We start from the raw sequence: 25,611 nt of genomic DNA, 5'->3' as shown, positions 1-25,611 counted from the left end.
ATCAAGACAAAGGGTGGCTACTTTGAAGAATCTCGAAATATAAAATATATTTTGAATTGTTTAACACTTCTTGTATATTTTAAGATATATTTACATATATGATGTGCTTAAGTTATATATTTTATGAATATATTTTGGACAAACATTGTACATGTAAATACATTTTGAATTCCCCAGCATATACAGTACCATGTCAAAAGTTTGGTCCCACCTACTCATTCACGTGTTTTTCTTTATTTTTACTATTTTTTAATAATAGTGAAGACATCACAACTATGAATAACACATATGGAATCATGTAGTAACCAAAAAAGTGTTAAACAAATCAAAATATTTTTTACAATATGTCTCCATTGCAGTCTGCAAGTAACAGTTGTCAAAAATATAATTAGTAAGTAAAGTAGAGATACCACAAAATCTACTTAGGTACTACTTTGAAGTATTTTAACTTAAATATTTTAAACCACTGCTGCCAGGCTGGGAAGACTAAAATATGAGACTACCTAAAGGATCTAAACTGGAACAACCATTTCAGTAACGGGTGCGTAACAGATTGGGAGGGTTCTACTAAGCTATATGGAATTGTTTTAAGAAGGTCATACCAAGGATCATTTAGCTATTTGAATTATTTATTTAAATGTGGCCTTACTGCTATTAGCCCATACAAATGCAATGAATAACAGATTCACAACGTGGAACAATAGATAGTCCCCAAAAAGGAGTCATATTAGTGTGTAGTCCAAACTGTTCAGGTGCTACAGACAGAAGTTGTCAGATCGGCTGTACCAACTTCAGACAAGTCCCAAGACGCTTGTGCAAAACAGAGAACACAGTCTCATCTTTCCATAGAGGTGTCATACTAGTTTGTAGGTCAAACCGTTCAGAGAAGACCAATGTTTCAAGGTCTGACAAACACTGCTCTAGCTCTGCCCCTGCAGATGTGGAAGTGCAACATCGGCGGATGAGGTGGACTGAGACACATCCAATGTAAACTGATGTCTCTAGCTTAAACTGACGAACTTTGATGGGGATTTTTCTTATTATACTAATTATATAATGTTTTGATATTGTCTTTGATAGACACAGATATTGGAAAATAAAATAAAAATCTAAAAAGCAACCTGCAAAAGAGCATGCTGGGAAATATGATAATGATGGGCGTAGTTTTGGTTTAACACTTGTTATTAACACCAACATAGTTTTTTTACACCAATGAGTGTTAATTAAACACCTGAATCGACACTAGAAATGTAAAACAGAAAAATCAACACTGGCCAATTTAACACCCTGATTGAACAACAGTATTTTTTAACAACAGCTTAATAAGCAACAACAGCTGGTGTTCACAAAGTAACACGACATCACGTGTGTGTATGTGCAGGTGTTAGCATGAGTGAAAAAAATCAGTCCTGACTCCCACACATGCAGCAATAGTAGCAGCATCAGCAGATCTGCACCAAAGTGTTTGTGCTTGTGTGTGTGTGTTTAAAGAGCACCTCTGCAAATTCTCACAAAACTGACTGCACTACAGAGGGGGTTAAATACAGTTGCTGAATATCAGCTAAGTAATAGACAAACTGATAAATCGAAAAAATCAACAAAACATTGATAAATTGATTGATGACTTTAATCAATATGAACCACAATCATAGTGATTTTTTATGGCCAGGCAATACATACTTTTTGAATATCAGTAAGGTCTTATTCATTCTACACAGTGAAATGTCAATAGTCTCCAGTGGGTACTCGAAAATATTATGAATGCCCTACTGGGATGCTTGACTACACATACAGTATTTGAAATCTGTATTAGTGTGGTCATTAAAATTGTTCTTGATTATTTATGTTGGAAAAGTTGTATTTGTCTTTATTGTGCAATAAAAAACTACAAATCAATTCTGGTTATTGGTGCAGTATTTTGGTGTAGTGTAGTGCACGGTGTTTGTCTGTGTACGTGCATACGTGTGTGTGTGTGTGTGTGTGTGCGTGTGCGCATCTGCAGTAAGCTCATGTTTAGGTTGCAGTGACACACACACAGGCCCTTAGACACTGCACCTCTCTCTCTCTCGCTCTCCCTCTCTCCTTCTCTCCCTCCCTCTACCCCACCCCCCACTGCATATGTTATACAAGAGTTACATAAATCCTCCATCAACCCCTTCAGGAGAATAAACTTCAAACGAGTCCCTGCATGGTAGGTCTTCGGCTATTTAATTAAATATTCAGTCATCATTATTCAATATCTATGAACATAATCAATATGTAGTATCTAATCATAGACCCAGAAATGTATAGACGGCAGCATTCTTTGCCCCACATCTTGACATAATGTAAACTACTGTATGACATCACAAAAACAACATGCCATTTAAAAAACTGTGAATACAAGAGAGGTAAGACAATTTGTCCTTTAAGAGATGACACAAAATCACAAGAATATACACAGATTAACAACAAGTCTCTGAGGGCCAGCTAACCAAGTTCAATTTCTAAACAACATAATTCTTACAAGTAATGCATAGAGATCAATGGAAAAATTGTGGAAAGTGCCAACTGTACTAATAATAATTTATTAAAATCTATTTAGAAAAGCTATTTTTGCCATAAAGATGGAGCTATAATAGCATTATAATAATACATTTTGATATAATAATGTAATCTATTACTATAACATTTACACTAAACAAAAATATAAACGCAACATGTAAAGTGTTGGTCCCATGTTTCATGAGCTGAAATAAAAGATCCCCGAAATGTTCCATGTGCACATTTCCCCTTTGCCAAGATAATCCATCCAGCTGACAGGTGTGGCATATCAAGAACCTGAATAAACAGCATGGTCATTACACAGGTGCACCTTGTGCTGGGGACAATAAAAGGTCACTCTAAATGTGCAGTTTTGTCACACAACACAATGTAACACATATGTCTCTAGATTTTAGGGATCGTACAATTGGCATGCTGACTGCAGGAATGTCCACCAGAGCTGTTGCCAAATAATTTAATGTTAATTTTTATACCATAAGCCAACTCCAACGTCTCTGCGGCCTCACAACCGCAGTGTACGTGTATGGTGTTGTGTGAGCGAGCGGTTTGCTGATGTCAACATTGTGAACAGAGTGCCCCATGGTCGCGGTGTGGTCATTGTATGGGCAGGCATAAGCTACAGACAATGAACGCAATTGCATTTTATCATTTGCAATTTGAATGCACAAACATACTGTGTTGAGATCCATGAGGCCCATTGTGAGGCCTTTTTTTTCTCAAGGTATCTGTGACCAACAGATGCATATATGTATTCCCCAGTCATGTGAAATCCATAGATTAGGGCCTAATGAATTTATTTAAATTGACTGATTTCCTCATATGAACTGTAATCTTAGAAATTGTTGCATGTTCTGTTTATGTTTTTGTTCAGTATAGTAAGAGAACCAAACAAGGCATCAGTATTTTTCACTCAAGGGGTCAGTCACATTTGAGGAGTTTTTTAGTGACCTCTGCATTTAATGAGGGAGATATAATAATAAAGGTGATAACAAGAGTGTGATTCCTCTTAACTCAAGTCATAGTACAGATGTTGAGAGTGTGATTTCTCTTAACTCAAGTTAAGTACAGATGTTGAGAATGTGATTGATTCCATCAGTGTGCTATAGTAAAGAGAGGTGCTATAGTCAAGATGTTAGTGGTCTAGTAGCTATAGAGGTTGGTGTTGGTAGGGTAGGTAGTGGAAAGGGCTCCTATTTCAGAACCTGTATAGCAAGCTATCAGAAAGAGCAGACCCGACGGGCTTTATACTGCTCGCTGGAAAGAAAAGATACAAATAGAGGGTGATTTAGAAAAATGGGAGTCTTCATACAATAAAGTTTAAACAAAACCAAGATTTGAAATTATACATTTGGCACACACACACACTTACCCCATCATACACACGGACACTGAGTGACAGTCTTTCTGTCCTTCCAACTATATACAACTACTGCCCAGTGCCCAAACTCAAACCTTATCTTATTCAGCCTTGCGCACTCCTGTCTTATTCTGCAAACTGGAAGCATCTACCCTTTATGCATAATATTGAATTGCATCCCTCAAAACAGCCTCGATTCATTGGGGCATGGACTCAACGAGGTGTCAAACGCGTTCCACAGGGATCCTGGCACATTTACATCCATGCAGTCACGTTACCTCTACCTACATGTACATATTACCTCAATTACCTCGACTAACCATTACCCCCTGAATATAGCCTCACTACTGTTATTTTTTTACTGTTATTGTTGCTTCTTAATTATTTGTTATTTTTCGATTTGTCTTATTTTCTTTTTTTTATATATTATTTATTTTCTTAACTCTAATTTTTCTTAAAACTGCATTGTTGGTTAAGGGCATTTAAGTAAGCATTTCACTCTAAGGTCTTGTATTTCGGCATGTGACAAATACCATTTGATTTGATTTTGACATTGCAAGTGTTTCGTAAACTCAGTGTTTACACCCACACACACAAACACACACGCACAACACAACCCCCTATTAACACCCCTGTGTGTGTTACCTGTGTGTGAAGGCCAGTGCGTTCTGAGACGGTTCAGGACGGGGCTCGGGTGTGATGTCACAGGGGTCATCTGTCCCGTTGATGTTGTCCATGGCGGGAGGAGTCACAGGAGTCAAAGGTGAAGAGAGTTCACCTGCTGGCGACTCCTACATACAGGACAAGCAATCAATCCATCAATCAACATATAATTATAGAATTGTTTACAGTGCTTCTTATAAACCCATTAGTCTGAAAGTGCTGAACAGTGATTCTGGATTTATCTAGCAAAGAGCAAGCATTGTATGAGAATGAAATTAGTTCAAATGAACCAAGTCATTTTTTCATGAGGAGATTCAGCAATCATCTTCTTCCTCTGTTCGGCGTGAGAGAAAGATCGAGAGAATTGGAAAGAAAAAAAGAGAAAACAAATAGAGAGAGACGGATAGGAGAATCTGGTGATAAGCTCCTAGCTCTGTATTACCAAGATGACATTACTGAGCTGTTCTGCCTGCCAAAGCTTATTGTAGCTCAGAGAAATTGGGAAATAAATATAAAAGTTTATCTGCAAACAATTAAGCCTATGTGACCAAACTAAACATTTACACACTTTAATTACAAAACAATTAAGGGGTTATAAACTGGCCATTGTACACACTCAAACCATGCACCACTTAGGCCTGATGGACAGGGATAACTGAGACTTATTCATTGTAGGAAATTACTTTCAGGACATTCCCATTGAAAGTATAATTTCACAATTTACATTTATAAGTGGCCTTATTGAAGAAGGTTGGGTTAATTTATGCTCGTCATCATCTCAATGCTGTTCTCAGACTTCTACAGGTGCAACAATGTCAATTTCCATTGTGCCGACATATTTAGTGCAGCACCAAATCATTTTTGGATGGAGGAACGGGATGAAGGAACCGTTCATCAGCATCCTGTTTTCTGTGTATGTAATGATGTGATGTAAACTGATGCAATGTGTAGTAAACTAGCAGGGTTTCCCTGGACTAGAGAGGGTGTTTAGCTGGTTTTTGAAGTGGTGGGACTCTGGGGTTTGAATCTTAAAAACAACCTAATTTCTTCCATTTCTGTTCAAAGGAGGACAAATAAATATGCAACGAAAACGCAATAATCTAATAAATGCAGGGATTCCCAAGTTCATATGTTTGTTGCATGGTTCTCTTTTTTCCCAGCTGTAAATTTATGAAGTACCACAGGAGAGTGTTGTGGATTTTTTAGTGTGAGTACCTAAGAGGGAGCAGTGGCTGTGTTTTTAGTGTGAGTACCTAAGAGGGAGCAGTGGCTGTGTTTTTAGTGTGAGTGCCTAAGAGGGAACATTGGTTGTGTTTTTAGTGTGAGTGCCTAATGTAAGAGAGAGCAGTGGCTGAGTTTTTAGTGTGAGTACCTAAGAGGGAGCAGTGGCTGTGTTTTTAGTGGTGAATACCTGAGAGGGAGAGGTGGCTAGTTCCATCTTTCCATCTTGACTTTTTCCCTTGGCCTGACGAGCTGCCTCCTTATACTCTGCAAACTTATCTGCAAACTGGAGAGCGAGACAGAGACTGGTCACATACTCAGAGAGATAGAACGTCAATTTCTAGTTCTAATACAAAATATTTGTCACTTTAGAGTACACCTGTGCACACACAAAAAAACACACTAGTATGTTAGTATTAAGAGGGTAGAGGAGGTTGTCATTAGCGACCAAATGGGAGGCATCTGATTTGACGTCCAACATTTGGGCTATGGAATGGATGCCCCTACCCATAATGCCTCAGTAGAAACGTGAGCGATGTATGTCAACCAGAGAATGGCACAGTAACCCTTACAGTAAAACCCATGCGAGTGTGCGGACACAGGCATGTGCATAGAGACATAGTAACATCATAGGAACATTAGAAACATAAATAAACACAGACAAACTGGGTAAACTCCTCTTTCTCGTTTCACTCTCCCTCTCTCTCCCTTGTGGGAGGGGCTTCATTTATACTATGTCACCAGCTGTTCTCTGTCACACTTTGATTCAAAGTGACTTACAGCTTTGTCATACATTGTGTCATGACTATATTGTGAGGATCCAAAGGATCAGGTTACAGTGGATCAGCTCTACAGAGCTCTCTCTCTCCCGCAGGGGGAAGAGGGATTGATGTGGGGGTTTTATGACACCTTACATTAATCGTAAATTGTCAGCAGACTCCTTTCTGGTCTCTAGTATGGGTGATTGGAATGTCTGTCTGCCTTATGAAGAGTTTACTGCTCAAAACTACAACATTCAACAATGGACACATGGACAATTATTTCATCCTCCGAATTTTGGTAATGATAAGAGATGGAATGTGGAAGATTAATGTCTATTTTGTGATGTCATTAAAAGTTAAATGAAGACGTTATAACGAAAACAATGTAACTTGAAGGGATTTCATAATGTGTATCTCATGTTGACATACTTTACATTGTGCAGAAAATATCCAAATTACAGAGAATGTTTTTGTGACGATAAGACTGTGATTTTAGTTATCTAACAAGATCATAGTAAATTCTGATACATTGCATCGTAACTAGCTACGCCCCAGGGAACACAGGGAGCGTGTCAGCAAGACGGAAATGCCCACTTTCTACTCAAGGTTATAAAGCACTTGAGTTAAGAATTAACATATCAGACGAGAAGGTCTACGATTAGTCGTGACACCGAAACGCAACACGAGGTTGAAGAAGACAAAAGGAACCTCTTAACAATCAATGCCACGGTTGAGTAGCTGTTTTAAATACTGTATCTAATCAGAGATTTACACCAGAGAACGAAGGAGATGGCCATCCAAAGAACAAGGCCGAACCTCTCTCACTAAGTGGAACTCGGCCCACGAAGGCCTGGGCCCAACAGAGAAACCCCACAGAGATACCCAATAAAGACCTTCAACATGTAAATACATGCATTACACTTCTTACCCATAAGATCGGCAGTTGGGGGCAAGGTATCTGGGCTAAAGTAAGTGCAGTTTACAAATGTATCCAAGTGTTGTTTCTCTTTCTCCCTCACTCTCGCTCTCTCTCTTTAAATCTCCATCTTGTGTAACACATTATATTGTGTTGCTCCGCTAGGGACCTGTTGTCATCGCATTAAGTTTCTAATCAATAACCTATACCGTGTGTGTGTGTATGTGTATCTTATGTTATCATTTACCTTCTTAGTAAATAAATAATAAAATCCATTTGTGTGTTACGGAATGATCAGTGAGACCCGGGTTTGTGCAGATTTACGGAGTCTACGACTGATATGAGGAAATGATTAATTGATGACTGGTATGATATGTATATACAGTTGAAGTCAGAAGTTTACATACACTTAGGTTGGAGTCATTAAAACTCGTTTTTCAACCACTCCACAAGTTTCTTGTTACAAACTACAGTTTTGGCAAGTCGGTTAGGACATCCACTTTTGCATAACACAAGTCAATTTTCCAACAATTGACAGATTATTTCACTTATAATTCACTGTATCACAATTCCAGTGGGTCAGAAGTTTATTTTAAACAGCTTGGAAAATTCCAGAAAATTATGTCATGGCTTTAGAAGCTTCTGATAGGCTAATTGACATAATTTCAGTCAATTGAAGGTGTACCTGTGGATGTATTTCAAGGCCTTCCTTCAAACTCAGTGCCTCTTTGCTTGACAGCATGGGAAAATCAAAAGAAATCAGCCAAGACCTCAGAAAAAGTATTTTAGACCTCCACAGGTCTGGTTCATCCATGGGAGCAATTTCCAAACACCTGAAGGTACCAAGTTCATCTGTACAAACAATAGTACGCACCAGTATACACACCACGGGAACACGCATCCGCCATACCGCTCAGGAAGGAGACGCGTTCTGTCTCCTAGAGATGAACGTACTTTGGTGTGAAAAGTGCAAATCAATCCCAGAACAACAGCAAAGGACCTTTTGAAGATGCTGGAGGAAACAGGTACAAAAGTATCTATATCCACAGTAAAACGAGTTCTATATCGACATAACCTGAACGGCCGCTCAGCAAGGAAGGAACCACTACTCCAAAACCGCCATAAAAAAAGCCACACTACGGTTTGCAACTGCACATGGGGACAAAGATCGTACTTTTTGGAGAAATGTCCTCTGGTCTGATGAAACAAAAATAGAATTGTTTAGCAATAATGGCCATCATTATGATTGGAGGAAAAGGTGCTTGCAAGCCGAAGAACACCCCCGTGAAGCACAGGGGTGGCAGCATCATGTTTTCGGGGTCCTTTGCTGCAGGATGGACTGGTGCACTTCACAAAATAGATGGCATCATGAGGAAAGAAAATGATGTGGATATATTGAAGCAACATCTCAAGACATCTGTCAGGAAGTTAAAGCTTGGTCGCAAATGGGTCTTCCAAACAGACAATGACCCCAAGCATACTTCCAAAGTTGTTTCAAAATGGCTTAAGGACAACAAAGTCAAGGTATTGGAGTGGCCATCACAAAGCCCTGACCTCAATCCTATAGAAAAGTTGTGGGCCGAACTGAAAAAGTGTGTGTGAGCAAGGAGGCCTACAAACCTGACTCAGTTACACCAGCTCTGTCAAGATGAATGGGACAAAATTCACCCAACTTATTGTGGGAAACTTGTGGAAGGCTACCAGAAATGTTTGACCCAAGTTAAACCATTTAAAGGCAATGCTATCAAATACTAATTGAGTGTATGTAAACTTCTGACCAACTGGGAATGTGATGAAATAAATAAAGGCTGAAATAAATCATTCTCTCTACTATTATTCTGACATTTCACATTCTTAAAAAAAAGTGGTGACCCTAACTGACCTAAAACAGGGATTTATAACTAGGATTAAATGTCAGGAATTGTGAAAAACTGAGTTTAAATGTATTTGGTTGAGGTGTATGTAACCTTCCGACATCAACTGTATTCTTGAGTTAATTTTAGAAACGGTAACTCATTAAATAAACTTTTCCCATGGTGCCCCAGGTTCCTAAGTTAACTGTTACATTATTAATTTAATCAAGTATTAATTAAACGTAGGAGGCAATTATTTGATGAATAGCAGTCATCACATTAATGATAGTCATGTCACGACAATTGAGTAAGTTTATATTCAGTAATACAGTATGCATACAGTATGCATTTGACTCCCATGCATCTGGCTCCCATGCCACAAATCTGGTGCCACCATGCTACTCCAACCAACTGGATTCACTAGTTTTAGTGTAGTCTTGAGGGACACCTATGTCTTCCCACTGGGAACAAATCAAATCAATTGTATTTGTCACATGCGCCGAATACAACAGGTGTAGGCCTTACAGTGAAATGCTTACTTACAAGCCCTTAACCAACAATGCAGTTAAGAAAAATACCACAAAAAAAGTAATAAAAGTAACAAATAATTAAAGCGCAGCAGTAAAATAACAATAGCGAGGCTATATACAGGCGGTACCAGTAGAGAGTCAACGTGCGGGGGCACCGGTTAGTCAAGGTAATTGAGGTAATATGTACATGTACTGTAGGTAGAGTTATTAAAGTGATTATGCATGGATTATAACAGAGCGTAGTGGCAGTGTAAACGGGGGGGGGGGGGGGTGCTAATAGTCTGGGTAGCCATTTGATTAGATGTTCAGGAGTCTTATGGCTTGGGGGTAGAAGCTGTTTAGAAGCCTCTTGGACCTAGACTTGCTGCTCCGGTACCGCGTGCCGTCCAGTAGCAGAGAGAACAGTCTATGACTAGGTGGCTGGAGTCTTTGACAATTTTCTGGGCCTTCCTCTGACACCGCCTGGTATAGAGGTTCTGGATGGCAGGAAGCTTGGCCCCAGTGATGTACTGGACCGTACGTAATACCCTCTGTAGTTCCTTGCGGTCGGAGGCCGAGCAGTTGCCATACCAGGCAGTGATGCAACCCGTCAGGATGCTCTTGATGGTGCAGCTGTATAACCATTTGAGGATCTGAGGACCCATGCCAAATACTGTCTCCTGAGGGGGAATAGGTTTTGTCGAGCCCTCTTCACGACTGTCTTGGTGTGCTTGGACCATGTTCATTTGCTGGTGATGTGCACACCAAGGAACTTGAAGCTCTCAACCTGCTCCACTACAGCCCGGTCGATGAGAATGGGGGCGTGCTCGGTCCTCCGTTTCCTGTAGTCCACAATCATCTCCTTTGTGTTGATCACGTTGAGGGAGAGGTTGTTGTCCTGGCACCACACAGCCAGGTCTCTGACCGCCTCCCTATAGGCTGTCTCGTCGTTGTCGGTGATCAGGCCTACACTGTTGTGTAATCTGTAAACGTAATGATTGTGCTGGAGTCGTGCCTGGCCATGCAGTCATGAGTGAACAGGTAGTACAGAAGGGAACTGAGCACGCACCCCTGAGGGGCCCCTGTGTTGAAGATCAGCGTGATAGATGTGTTGTTACCTACCCTTGCCACCTGGGGTGAACAGACGTCTATTCAATGTTGGCTCAATTTAATTTCATAGAAATTACATGGAAAAAACGTTGATTCAACGAGTGTGTGCTCAGAGGGTTCATTATTACTGGATTACTAGTGGAATATTGATTGAGAATCTATACCCAATGTTAATATCCCTAATCATGAAATTAAGACGTTAATGATTATAAGATTAAGAACATAATTATTCTGCTTATTCTCTCTGTGTGTGTGGGTGTGTATATGTGTGAGTGCGTGGGTGCGAGTGTGTGTGTGTGTGTGTGTGTGCGTGCGTGTGTGTGGGTGCGTGTGTATGTGTGGGTGCGTGTGTGCGTATGTGTGTGCGTGCGTGTGTGGGCGTGTCTGTGTGTGGGTGCGTGTTTTTTTTTTTATTTCACCTTTATTTAACCAGGTAGGCCATTTGAGAACAAGTTCTCATTTACAACTGGTGCGTGTGTGTGTGTGTGTGTGCGTGTGTGGCTGCATGTATGCATATGCGTAATGTCTGAGAGTAGGGCTGCTGTGTGCCTCCCCCGGCTCACGACATAACTTAATCATACTGCAGAGGAAGGAACCACCCGCCCACATACACACACACTGACACACACACATAGTGCCTCATTAGAGCTAAAAGTGGAAGAGCTACCCGGCGAGAAGAAAGAAAGAACAGTAAAGAAGAGAGAGAGAGAAAGCGCAGAGGGAACCACTTTTAAGGGATGCGTGTGTGTGTACCTTGGTCAGGTGGTGTTCAGTAGAGAAGCCCAAGCCATAAACAGTGTTAGCTCTGCTGTCGGCCCACTGTCCAAACTTCTGAGACGTCTTGGTGAAGGTCATGTTGGGGCTGATGGTGCTGTTGATTATCGCCTACAGGAGCAAACACACACATTAGATCAAATTACAACAAATCAAACCCACAAGACTAAAATACCCAGAGAGGAGAGTGGACTCAAGTCCAGACCTAAAATGGACCCTGTCCCTATCACACAGTAAGACATTCACACACACCTATTAGGGCACTCCTGGCTCTGTCTGACACATGAGCTGAATAAAACACATTCTAGATTCTGGCACTCGGCTGAATCATGCCCGTATTAGCTATGCTGTCCACCCACTGACATGTTTGTACATTAGATTGTCCATTAACACTAGACAAACCCACTAAACTGGATGTGTTAAAATTGTGCTAGTTATCTTTCCCTTGGCAATGGATGATGGTGCAGTCACCTTGTGTTTAATGTCTTTAGAATGTTTTTAGAGCTTTCCAATGAACCAAATAATTTTTCGAGCTACAGCCTACAAAAAGTAATGACCCTTCTACTATGCTTGTCTCACATGTAACTTACTGGCCTGCTACACTAGACACGTAACTTTTGCAGTGCGAGACGCTCCAATTCAATGAAACCTGGGCGTAAGCAGTGCGGCTCTGCAAGATGCTCGTGCTGCTCAGCGTAAACGTACACTCTGGTTCAATTTTCTAGATTTCGACATGCAGCTCACAATTGAGAACACTTGAAGTAGCTCACACTGCCCATGCTGGACAAAAGTTATGCTTCCAGCGTAGCAGGTGAAAAACCTACTGCTTTTGCAATATCACAGTGCAGCTCCTATGTTGTACTCAACCAACCAAAAGGAACTTCTAACAACGTCCATAAAGACCTGCACAGTGTTAGAAACAAATACCTGCAAGTGGACATAGCATATAGGCATAACAGGAGTTTCAGTATCTCAGGAGAGTTATACGTGTTATAAGCACTATAAGTAGCCTTTACCTTGGTGCCGTCGAGGCTGATGATGCGGTAAACGTTGCGGGTGCTGTCATAGAAGTAGGACACGGCGACAGCGTGTTTACTGGTGGGCACCCAGTTCTTCTTGGTGTTGGGGTCAATCTGGAACGCATGGGCCCGCGTGCTGTAGATCGGCTGCTCCCTGAAGGGGGTCAAGAAGAAGTGGTGAACCTCTTTGTGCCTTAACACCATTGTCTGGCCAAACTCGCCTAACCCAAAGTTACTGTTGCCGTTGTTGTCCGGGGAACGGGATCGTCCCGGTAACCGAATCACCAACTCGCCACCGCCTTCCATGACAACCACAGGGAGGGCAGCGTGTGGTTAAAGTTCACCAACTGACTGACTGACAGGACGGAGTGAAGACTAACTTCCTGCACACATGTGCGCACACACACACACGCACTTACTTACTGCCTACACACCACCTTCTCCACACACACTATCTTCTTATACACACAAACCTCCTATAAACATACACAGACCTACTACACCCACATACAGGCCACATACACACCAATCATGCTGCACATACTAATACATGCCGCAGGTAGCGTAGTGGTTAAGAGCGTTGGGCCAGTAATCGAAAGTTCGCTGTTTTGAATCCCCGAGCCGACGAGGTAAAAAAATCTGTCAATGTGCTCCTGAGCAAGGCACTTAAACCTAATAGCTCCTCTCTCTGGATAAGTGTCTGCTAAATGGCACTTCCTATACGTGTAGGCTATACAAGTGCACATCCAGGCAGTCTCTCTTCTGAATGGCAGTGCTGTCTCTCCCTGCTCTGATTTGTGAATGCCAGTGGTATGGTGAGAGAGGGGCTACAGGCTAAATATAGAGAACCGGCTAAATATAGAGAAAAGTTATGAAATCTCACATAGTATCGAACGTGGCTGTGGGGTCGTAGAAGCTGCAGGCACAGTGATTTGAGCTATCCGAATGGCCAGCAATACACTTGAATTTAAAAGAAATTGTTAACCACTGTGATGACCACTGCTGTACAGAATCAACAAAGAGGGGGGGAGAAGGAGATAAGGGAGAGAGGGAAAGCAGTGGTTGTAAATGGGAAGTTCATATTGGAAACTTTTCTAATACATATGAATGGAGTGCAGATTGCCAGCGGCTGCCAGTGAAAGCATTTTATTGGCTGTGAGTAGATTTTTCAAAAACATCCACCATTCCTATCCCTCTTCAGAAGCGAGTAAGCTAATTTACTGTGCTAGCATCACTAGCATGCAATATTTTAGAAAATTGACATTTTGGACATTTTCAATCTCCACTTCTGTTTGAATGTGCCTATTCCAGTTGTTGGGAGGGCCAAATGTGTCAAAATATTCTATAGGATTTATGACTTTTCTACTGGAATCCTATATCAAAATCCTTTTGGACGACTTTTTTCCTATTGGAAATAAAAAGTAATCTGATTGGATCCTATAAGTCTTGTAGGATTTTGTCACCCTAATCAGAATCCTATTTTTCTTAATTGAACCCAATAGATTACAATTTGTTGTCATAAGTTCCAGTACAATACAACAACATTAATTACAACATTTTAATTGATCGGAAAACAACAGTTATATATTAATTTCTGTTTTATTCATCTTTAATAAGAAAACCTGAGTGACTGATGACGTCACAGCTAGCACAGGCTTTTGTAACAGTATAACTTTAGTCCGCCCCCTCGCCCCGACCCGGGCGCGAACCAGGGACCCTCTGCACACATCAACAACAGTCACCCACGAAGCATCGTTACCCATCGCTCCACAAAAGCCGCGGCCCTTGCAGAGCAAGGGGAACCACTAATTCAAGGTCTCAAAGCGAGTGACGTAACCGATTGAAACGCTATTAGCGTGCACCACCGCTAACTAGCTAGCCATTTCACATCCGTTACACTCACCCCCCTTTCAATCTCCTCCTTTTCCGCAGCAACCAGTGATCCGGGTCAACACCATCAATGTAACAGTATAACTTTAGTCCTTCCCCTCGCCCCGACCCGGGCGCGAACCAGGGACCCTCTGCACACATCTACAACAGTCACCCACGAAGCATCGTTACCCATCAATCCACAAAAGCCGCAGACCTTGCAGAGCAAGGGGAACCACCACTTCAAGGTCTCAAAGCGAGTAACGTAACCGATTGAAACGATATTAGCGAGCACCACCGCTAACTAGCTAGCCATTTCCCATCCATTACACTTGCAGTGTTAAATAATGAGTTCAGCTCGCCGCCTGTGGCTTCGCATAGAATCTCTGGTTTTCTAACATTATCATTCTAACTCTTTTATCCTTCACTGTGCATGAATGCAATAACTGAGTACAGCATTTATTTCCTTATGTTCGCTGACGAAGTTGTCAATGTTTTAGTAAATTTTTCATCATTGAGCAGCATTTTATGCACAAATTGTTATGCCAGCTAAGAAACTACTGTTAGCCACATTTTGCCTGTCTAGCTAAGTTGTAGCCATTTGAATCTCATTTTAGTAACTGTTGTTATAGCAGATAATAAATGTTTATATTTGTTATTGCTAAATATACTGTATGTGCCTTATTACAGGTAAGTCAAACCATTCTCCGCTATGCAATCTGGTTTCCGAGCTGGTCATGGGTGCACCTCAGCCACGCTGAAGGTCCTAAACGATATCATAACCGCCATCGATAAGATACAATACTAAGAGACAATAAATACTGTGCAGCTGTATTCATCAACCTGTCAAGGCTTTCGACTCTGTCAATCACCACATTCTTATCGGCAGACTCAACAGCCTTGGTTTCTCAAATGACTGCCTCGCCTGGTTCACCAACTACTTCTCAGACAAAGTTCAGTGTGTCAAATCGGAGGGCCTGTTATCCGGACCTCTGGAAGTCTATGGGGGTGTCACAGGGTTCAATTCTCGGGCTGACTCTTTTCTCTGTTTTCATCAATGATGTCCCTCTTGCTGCTGGTGATTCTCTGATCCACCTCTACGCAGACGACACCATTCTGTATACTTCTGGCCCTTCTTTGGACACTGTGTTAACTAACCTCCAGACGGGCTTTAATGCCATACAACTCTCCGTCCGTGGCCTCCAACTGCTCTTAAATGCAAATAAAACTAAATGCATGCTCTTCAACCAATCACTGCCCGCACCTGCCCGCCCGTCCAGTATCACTACTCTGGACCGTTCTGACTTAGAATATGTGGACAACTACAAATACCTAGGTGTCTGGTTAGACTGTAAACTCTCCTTCCAGACTCACATTAAGCATCTCCAATCCAAAAGTAAATCTAGAATCGGCTTCCTGTTTCGCAACAAAGCATCCTTCACTCATGCTGCCAAACATACCCTCGTAAAACTGACTATCCTGCCGATTTTTGACTTCGGCGATGTCATTTACAAAATAGCCTCCAACACTCTACTCAGCAAATTGGATGCAGTCTATCACAGTGCCATCCATTTTGTCACCAAAGCCCCATATACCACCCACCACTGCGACCTTTATGCTCTCATTGGCTGGACCTCGCTTCTTATTCGTCGCCAAACCCACTGGCTCCAGGTCATCTATAAGTCTTTGCTAGGTAAAGCCCTGCCTTATCTCAGCTCACTGGTCAGTATAGCAGCACCCACCCAAAGCAGGCGCTCCAGCAGGTATATTTCACTGGTCACCCCCAAAGCCAATTCCTCATTTGGCTGCCTTTCCTTCCAGTTCTCTTCTGCCAATGACTGGAATGAATTGCAAAAATCACTGAAGCCAGAGATCTCCCTAACTAATTTTAAGCACCAGCTGTCAGAGCAGATCACAGATCACTGCACCTGTACATAGCCAATCTGTAAATAGTCCATCCAACAACCTCATCCCCACACAATTCTATTATAGAATGTTGTTTTTGCTGAATTTGCACGTACAAACCAAGGCCCACCATTATGATCACTGTCAAAGCTCTACAATACTGTGTTGATAATAAGGAATTATTTGTTCGACCGAATGGGAATACGTCTGTGTGAGCATTTGAAATTAGATCAAGATCAAACGAGCAGGATCAACAATGTTTGCAAATATCTTTGATACAGATGTTATTAGTAACTTCTGGGGTAGCTAGCTAGCTAGCTAGCTTTAGCTTGGTACCTAGCTAGCATCAATGCAACCAGCCAGAAAACAATGACCAGTGGAATCTGCAGACATTTTCAATATTCTTAGCAATGATTTATGAATCCATGTGAGTAAGTATTAGCTAGGTAGCCACTTGTTGTTATCCTATTGAAATAACTAGCCAGCCAGGTACTTAACCCTGTTGCCCAAAACTAATGTTATAAGCAGCCAGCTAGCTTCATCTGACTAGTATGGCTTGACCGGACTGGGTTATGTGTTGTGAAGCTAGTCACAATAAGGGTTAGACACAATAGTGGAATTTGCATTTCACCTTTAAGATAAAAGTCCCCATTTGAAAGTGATGAAGAAGCTTACAATTGGTGGAATCATGCCATATTTAGACTAGATCATGTTAAACAAGATTGCAGTGTTGGAATGTGGAGCAATGAAATGGGCTGTCAGTCTACTCGGTGACACCCACAGAACACAACTGTGAAGAGTTTACGCAAATATTAGCGTCGTAGCTCTTATTGCGGGACTTTGACTGTGGGAAATCAAATCAAATTTTATTAGTCACATGCACCGAATACAGGTGTAGACCTTACAGTGAAATGCTTACTTACGAGCCCCTAACCAACAGAAATACAGATAAGAATAAGAAATAAAAGTAACAAGTAATTAAAGAGCAGCAGTAAAATAACAATAGCAAGACTATATATAGGGGGATACCGGTACAGAGTCAATGTGCAATAGCTCGAGACTTCCTTAGATATCATGAACCAGCTGTTATTTACAAAAACACATATTCCGCCGCCTCTTGTCTTACCAGACGCCATTGTTCTATCCTGCCGGTATGGCGTATAACCAGCCAGCTGTATGTTGATAGTGTCGTCGTTCAGCCACGACTCCGTGAAGCATAAGATATTACAGATTTGAATGTCCCGTTGGTAGTTTAATCTTCCGCGTAGGTCATCGATTTTATTCTCCAAAGATTGCACGTTTGCCAGCAGAATGGAAGGAAGTGGGGGTTTATTCGATTGCCTACGAATTCTCAGAAGGCAGGCCACCCTCTGGCCCCTTTTTCTCCACCTCCTCTTCACAGGGATCTGGGCCTGATCCCGAGAAAGCAGTATATCATTCGTGTCGGGCTCGTCAGACTCGTTAAAGGAAAAAAAGGATTCTGCCAGTCCGTGGTGAGTAATCGCAGTCCTGATGTCCAGAAGTTATTTTCGGTCACAAGAGACGATAGCGGCAACATTATGTACAAAATAAGTTACAAACAACGCAAAGAAACAAACAAAAAACACAATCTGTTGGGGACACGTGAAACGTCAGCCTTCTTCTCCGGCGCCATTGTTACCTCACCAGTCAGCCTATTGTGTGTATTGACATTCATATTGCACTGTACAACCTTACCTAAGTATTGGGGACAAAGACCCAAACGGCGATTTAATTTCAAGGAAGCAGAGTATGATTGCAAATACAGAGGGAGTTGAAAAGAGACCACAGATGGCAGTTGTATAAAACACCTATCTCCGGATTACATCCTCAAACTAAGGGCAACCATGGCATCCATGACAGAGGGAGTAGAGTTCATCCATGTATAGGGGTAAGAGTCTAGCAACATTTTCAGATATATGTCTCTAATTTTGTCAAAAAGTGTTTCATTTCAAATTAAAGCATACTGTTAGCTATAAACCAACCAATCAATCTTTTCATCTACCTACTTTTTCAACTATAACCAGTCACCACCATTGCTAATGCAGACACTAACACTACTATAACTTATTTCATAACCATACATACTTTAAAACAAGCAAGCAAGCACACCACATTTTCTTCAGAACATGTACTTTTCAGTGATCACTGTTAGTCTAGAGATAGGTTATTAGTTAGAACTACAGCTAGCTATCAGTAGGTCTAGATTCTAACCTATTCTACGTAGTTATTTTTTCACATTTTTAATTTTACCTTTTTTTTTACACCAGATACAAACATACACATACGACAACAACTAGATCTCATCTGCCCAGACCCGCATGCTCACAACACCATAGTGCCTGCATTATTGTACCAATTACTTTTTCTCGGTCACCCATACTATTTCAATAATAAATTATTTGATTTTTCCATTGTTTGTATTTGTATTTATTATGAATCCCCAGTAGCTGCTGTACTCTTCCTGGGGTCCAGCAAAAAAATTGGCAGTTATATACATGATAATAAAACATGTAAATATTAAAATACATTTTACAACAGATTTCACAATACATTATTTGGGTGTTTGGATCGATACAGATCTAATGTTTAAAAAACACACGGAAGAGCTAGTTAAATAGCTATGATTTAAAGTGGGCTCCTTTTTAGAAATAGATCTTGAAAACTTTCCTGCTAGTTTTGGACTATGGTGACACCATTTTAGCAAAATGCAGCAGACGCCACTCTAAAACCTTTGGCTGCAGTCTCCATAGCGCACTTCCCTTCATCACAGGTGACATGTTTAATATTCATCACTGCATCCTGTATCAAAGGGTCGGCTGGACCTCATTAAAGTCCCGTACATAACTTCAATACTCCCTGTTTGTTTACAAAGCTATTCTGAAAAAGCTTTCAACCTACCTAATTTCACTGTTTAAAATAAACAAATATGATACACCAAACCCGTTCACAGGGATGGTTAACTCTCGAGGTTAAAATAGTCCATACCGATCTAGGTAGATCCACTTTCAGTTCTAATGCCCCCCATTCTTGAAATAGCCTGCAGATCTCCTTGCGTCTTGATTCCCTGGTGCCGCCAGGGCAGTTTAAGACTCTAGTATTAGTGTGTTGAATGAGAGTTGCAGATGTTTTGATTGAATGAAGAGATTATGAGTTGTACCTTGAATTTTTTAAATATTTTCTATCTTTGTTAGAGTGATCATTTTGTACAATTGTATTACTGTGCTTAGGGCACCTTTGAAAATGAGACCCTGATCTCAATGGGTTTCGCCTGACTACATAAAAGTGAAATAAAAAATATCCCTAGCACAACAATTAGAATAACATGATGCATTTTCTTTATTTCTCTTTTTTCTTTTTTTTACATATATCATATAGAGTGTATTCGGAAAGTATACAGACCCCTTGACTTTTTCCATATTTTGATACGTTACAGCTTTATTTTAAAATTTATGAAATTACATTTTTTCCTCATCAATCTACACACAATGCTCCATAATGACAAAGCGAAAACAGGTTTTTAGAAATGTTTGCAATTTATTTAAAAAAAACATACCTTACATAAGTATTCAGACCCTTTGCTAGGAGACTCTAAATTGAGCTCAGGTGCAACCAATTTCCATTGATCAACGTTGAGATCTTTCTACAACTTGGAGTACACGTGTGGTGAATTCAATTGATTGGACACACCTGTCTATATAAGGTCACACAATTGCCAGAGGTCCTGGGTCGCGGGAAGCTTGGGCCCCAGTGATGTACTGGCCGTACTCACTACCCTCTGTGTAGTGCCTTGCGGTCGGAGGCCGAGCAGTTTCCATGCCAGGCGGTGATGCAACCAGTCAAGATGCTCTCGATGGTGCAGCTGTAGAACTTTTTGAAGATCTGAGGATCAATGCCAAATCAAGTCAACTGAGGAGGAATAGGCTTTGTCATGCCCTCTTCACGACTGTCTTGGTGGGTTGGACCATGATTGTTTGTTGGTGATGTGGACACCAAGGAACATGAAGCTCTCAACCTGTCCCACTACAGCCCAGTCAATGAGAATGGGGGCGTGCTCAGTGCTCATTTTCCTGTAGTCCACAATCATTTCCTTTGTCTTGATCACGTTGAGAGAGAGGTTGTTATCCTGGCAGTGTCTCTGACCTCCTCCATATAAGCTGTCTCATCGTTATCGGTGATCATGCCTACCGCTGTTGTGTCGTCAGCAAACTTAATGATGGTGTTGGAGTCGTGTTTGGACATCCATTCATGGGTGAACAAGGAGTACGGGAGGGGACTGAGCACGCACCCCTCAGGGGCCCCCGTGTAGATGATCAGCATGGTAGATGTGTTGCTACCTACCCTTACCACCTGGGAGCGGCCCGTCAGGAAGTCCAGGATCCAGTTGCAGAGGGAAGTATTTAATTGCAGGGTCCTTAGCTTAGTGATGAGCTTTGAGGGCAATATGGTGTTGAACGCTGAGCTGTAGTCAATGAATAGCGTTCTGACGTAGGTGTTCCTTTTGTCCAGGTGGGAAAAGGTCGTGTGGAGTGCAATAGAGATTGCATCATCTGTGGATCTGTTGGGGCGGTATACAAATTGGACTGGGTATAGGGTTTCTGGGATAATGGTGTTGATGTGAGCCATGACCAGCCTTTCAAAGCAATTCATGGCTACAGATGTGAATGCTACAGGTCGGTAGTCATTTGGGCAGGTTACCATGGTGTTTTTGGGCACAGGGACTATGGTGGTCTGCTTGAAACATGTTGGTACAGACTTGGTCAGGGACAGGTTGAAAATGTCAGTGAAGACACTTGCCAGTTGGTCAGCGCATGCTCGCAGTACACGTCTTGGTAATCTGTCTGGCGCTGCGGCCTTGTGAATGTGGACCTGTTTAAAGATCTTACACACATTTGACTACGGAGAGCATGATCACAGTCGTCCGGAGCAGCTGATGCTTTCATGCATACTTCAGTGTTGCTTGCCTCGAAGCGAACATAGAAGTTATTTAGCTCATCTGGTTGGCTCGTGTCACTGGGCAGCTCGCGGCTGTGCTTCCCTTTGTAGTCCGTAATAGTTTGCAAGACCTGCCACATCCGACGACTGTCGGAGCCGGAGTAGTACGATTCATTCTTAGTCCTGTATTGACGATTTGCTTGTTTGATAGTTTGTCGGAGGGCGTAGCAGGATTTCTTATAAGCGTCCGGGTTAGGGTCCTTCTCCTTGAAAGCGGCAGCTCTAGCCTTTAACTCAGTGCGGATGTTGCCTATAATCCATGGCTTCTGGTTGGGGTATGTACGTACGGTCACTGTGGGGACGACGCCATCAATGCACTTACTGATGAAAGCAGTGACGGATGTGGTGTACTCCTCAATGCTATCAGAATAATCCCAAAACATATTTCAATCTGTGCTAGCAAAACAGTCCTGTAGTTTAGCATCTGTGTCATCTGACCACTTCCTTACTGAGCGAGTTGCTGGTACTTCCTGCTTTAGTTTTTGCTTGTAAGCATCAGGAGTCAGGAGGATAGAGTTATGTTCAGATTTGTCAAATGGAGGTCGAGGGAGAGCTTTGTACGTGTCTCTGTGTGTGGAGTAAAGGTGGTATAGAGTTTTTTCCCCCTTTAATTGCACATGTAACATGCTGGTAGAAATTAGGTAAAATGGATGTAAGTGTCCCTGCATTAAAGCCTCTGGATGATTTTCTTGTTTGCTTATGGCCTTATACAGCTTGTTTAGTGCCAGCATCTGTTTGTGGTGCTACGAAAAATATAGATGATAAACTCTCTTGGTAAATAGTGTGGTCTACAGCTTACCATGAGATACTCTACCTCAGGCGAGCAAAACCTCGAGACTTCCTTAATATTAGATTTTGTGCACCAGATGTTATTTACAAATAGACACAGACCGCCACCCCTTTTCTTACCGGAGGCAGCTGTTCTATCTTGCCGATGGCCTGAAAACCCAGCCAGCTTTATGTTATCTATGTCGTCGTTTAGCCACGATTCGGCGAAACATAAGATATTACAGTTTTTAACTTCTTGCAACTATAGGGGGTGCTGTTTCAAATTAGCATAATTGTCTCTACAGATTAAACTGCCTAGTACTCAATTCTTGCTTGTACAATATGCATATTATTGTTATTATTGGATAGAAAACACTCTCTAGTTTCTATAGTCGTTTGAATTATGTCTCTGAGTGAAACAGAACTCATTCTACAGCACTTTTCCTCCCAGTGTGTGAGATTTAGACATCTTGGCCTCTGGTTCCAGATCAGTTTTTAAAGTCTCTGTTAATCCTATGAGATACAAACACTGCCCACGCCTTCCTCTAGATGTCAGTAAGTGGTGACAATTTGAATGGAGTCGATTGCGCAATCATTGGCTCTATAAATGACAAAATACCAGAAGTAAGCCTTCCTTTGGACACTGCGCTCAACGCGAGAAGGATATCTGACTGGCCTTTTTCCAAGCATTGGTTTAGCCAGTAATATAGCGTCGGTCATCTTTTTACTTGTTATAGGTGTTAGAAACATCATAATGTAGTTAATTTAAACCGTTTTATAGCAATTTATATCCGTTTAGTGCGATTTTGAGGCATTGCTTTGTAATAGACTTTGAAGCTCCGGGCACGTTTCGGGGTCCCGGTCGTACGTTAGTGGGCATTTCGACGGACAAGTGGACATCTTTCGACCAAAAGAAGATTAGACCCAAGAAAGGATTCATTGTCCAAGATTCTGATGGGAGAACAGCTCATAGTAAGAACAATTTATGATGATAAATCGTGTTTCTGTCGATAAATGTTAAACGTTTATGCCGCCATCTTGTTTGCTATAGCTTTACTTGGCGCAACCTGTATTGAAAAGTAAGGATAATTTAAAAAATGTAATTCCGCGATTGTATTAAGAATTAAATTGTCTATCAATCGCTGTCCACCCTGTATTTTTTAGTCAAGTTTATGAGTATTTATGTATAAGACTAGATCACTGTCTAATATGGTGCACGACATTTTCTGACCAGCTGAGCTACTTTTGTCATTGTCTAACCATGATTTTGGTGGCTAAATATGCACATTTTCGAACAAACTGTATATGTATGTTGTAATATGATGTTACAGGAGTGTCATCTGAAGAATTCTGAGAAGGTTAGTGAAAAAAGTAATATATTTTGGCGATGATACGATATCGCTCTCTTTGGCTAGAATCAGTGCTCGGGTAACGTTTGCGTATGTGGTATGCTAATATAACGATTTATTGTGTTTTCGCCGTAAAACACTTAGAAAATCTGAAATGTTGTCTGAATTCACAAGATCTGTGTCTGTCCATTGCTATGTGCTGTGTATTTTTAAGAAATGTTTTATGATGAGTAAATTGGTAATACAAGTTGCTGTCTCTAGTAATTCTAGGAGCTTTGGTGAGATTTGTGATGCTGGCTGCAATGGCAAACTATGATTTATACCTGAAATATGCACATTTTTCTAACAAAACCTATCCTATACCATAAATATGTTATCAGACTGTCATCTGATGAGGTTTTTTCTTGGTTAGTGGCTATAAATATCTTAGTTTAGCCGAATTGGTGATAGCTACTGGTGTTGAGAGAAAATGGTGGACAAAGAAAAATTGTGATTTTTGCTAACGTGTTTAGCTAATAGATTTACATATTGTGTCTTCCCTGTAAAACATTTTAAAAATCTGAAATGGTGGCTTTATTCACAAGATCTGTATCTTTCATTAGGTGTCTTGGACTTGTGATTTAATGATATTCAGATGCTACTATTTAATTGTGACGCTATGCTAGCGATGCTAATCAGTGTGGGGGGGGGGGGGGGGGGGGGGGGGGTGCTTCCGGATCCGGGGTAGAGGCTCGTTAGAGGTTAATGTCCCGTTGGTAGGATATTCTTGATCGGAGCTCATCCATTTTATTATGCAATGATTGCATATTGGCTAATAGGACTGATGGTAAATGCGGATCACTCACTCACCGGATCCTTACAAGGCACCCAGACCTACTTCCCCGATATCTTTGTCTCTTCTTCATGCGAATGACGGGGATTTGGGCCTTGTCTGGTGTCTTTAGTAAAACCTTTGCGTTCGACTCTTTAAAGAAAATTATTTGTCCAGTACGAGGTGAGTAATCGCTGTCCTGATATCCAGAAGCTCTTTTTGGTCATAGGAGACGGTGGAAGAAACATTATGTACAAAATAAGTTACAAATAAGGCAAAAAACACACACAATAGTAGAATTGTTTTTAGAGCCCGTAAAACGTCAGCCATCTCATCCGGCGCCATTGTAGCATTCACCTTCCAACATGACAACAACCCTAAGCACACAGCCAAGACAGGAGTGGCTTCGGGATAAGTCTCTGAATGTCCTTGAGTTGCCTAGCCAGAGCCAGGACTTGAACCAGATTGAACATCTGTGAAGAGACCTGAAAATAGCTGTGCAGCGACGCTCCTCATCCAACCTGCCAGAGTTTGAGAGGATCTGCAGAGAAGAATGGGAGAAACTCCCCAAATACAAGTGTGCCAAGCTTGTAGCGTCATACCCAAGAAGACTCGAGGCTGTAATTTTTTATAAATTTGCAAACATTTCTCAAAAACTATTTTTCTTTGTCATTATGGGGTATTGTGTGTAGATTGAAGAGGGAATTAAATTACTTAATACATTTTAGACTAAGGATGTAACGTAACAAAATGTGGAAAAAGTCAAGGGGTCTGAATACATTCCGAAAGCACGTCGCCTACCTCACCAGGGACTTTGCTGCGGTGAGGGTTTTAGCAATGTCAAGGCCTTGTTTAGAATGTGCACCGTGTTGAAAACGTGATCCTGATAGCCTCTGATATGGCCGAAGGGCAAGAAAGATGTTGGAGCCCTGGTCAGTCACCCAAACAATTCTGCTCAGTGACATAGCGTCGAGGCCAAATTCTGTCATGAGCAGCTTCACCAACACTCACTTTATTTTCTCCTCAGTTTTTGAGTCTTCAGCTTTAGAAATGCTCAAGTTTCTTCCAATTAACTGGAACTTCAGGAATTAAATGTTGTTGTCAGATAACTAAGCTTCTGATAGTCATCCCCACTATGCCCTCTTTTGTCCTCCGCAATGCTCTTGTAC

General features: G+C 41.4%; 1 protein-coding gene across 4 annotated transcripts in view; it reads right to left on the bottom strand.

The window, feature by feature from the left end:
- Nucleotides 1-25,611, bottom strand: part of homer1b (homer scaffold protein 1b) — a 155,117-nt gene that overhangs the window by 84,974 nt on the left and 44,532 nt on the right. For 3 of the 4 annotated variants that reach the window (XM_055920604.1, XM_055920602.1, XM_055920603.1), the window contains 4 exons: nt 12,725-12,881; nt 11,688-11,819; nt 5,976-6,071; nt 4,547-4,692 (listed from right to left, as the gene is read on the bottom strand). In XM_055920604.1, the coding sequence (XP_055776579.1) occupies nt 4,547-4,692; nt 5,976-6,071; nt 11,688-11,819; nt 12,725-12,881 (531 nt within the window). Of the gene's footprint in view, nt 1-4,546; nt 4,693-5,975; nt 6,072-11,687; nt 11,820-12,724; nt 13,673-25,611 lie in introns of those variants that run through there. The other variant, XM_055920601.1, reaches the window with a different exon arrangement.

The sequence above is a fragment of the Salvelinus fontinalis genome, chromosome 4, assembly GCF_029448725.1.
Source record: "Salvelinus fontinalis isolate EN_2023a chromosome 4, ASM2944872v1, whole genome shotgun sequence".
Classification (NCBI taxonomy): Eukaryota; Metazoa; Chordata; class Actinopteri; order Salmoniformes; family Salmonidae; genus Salvelinus; species Salvelinus fontinalis.
The sequence above is the reverse complement of the archived record's forward strand: the minus strand, read 5'-3'. Positions and strand labels throughout refer to the sequence as shown.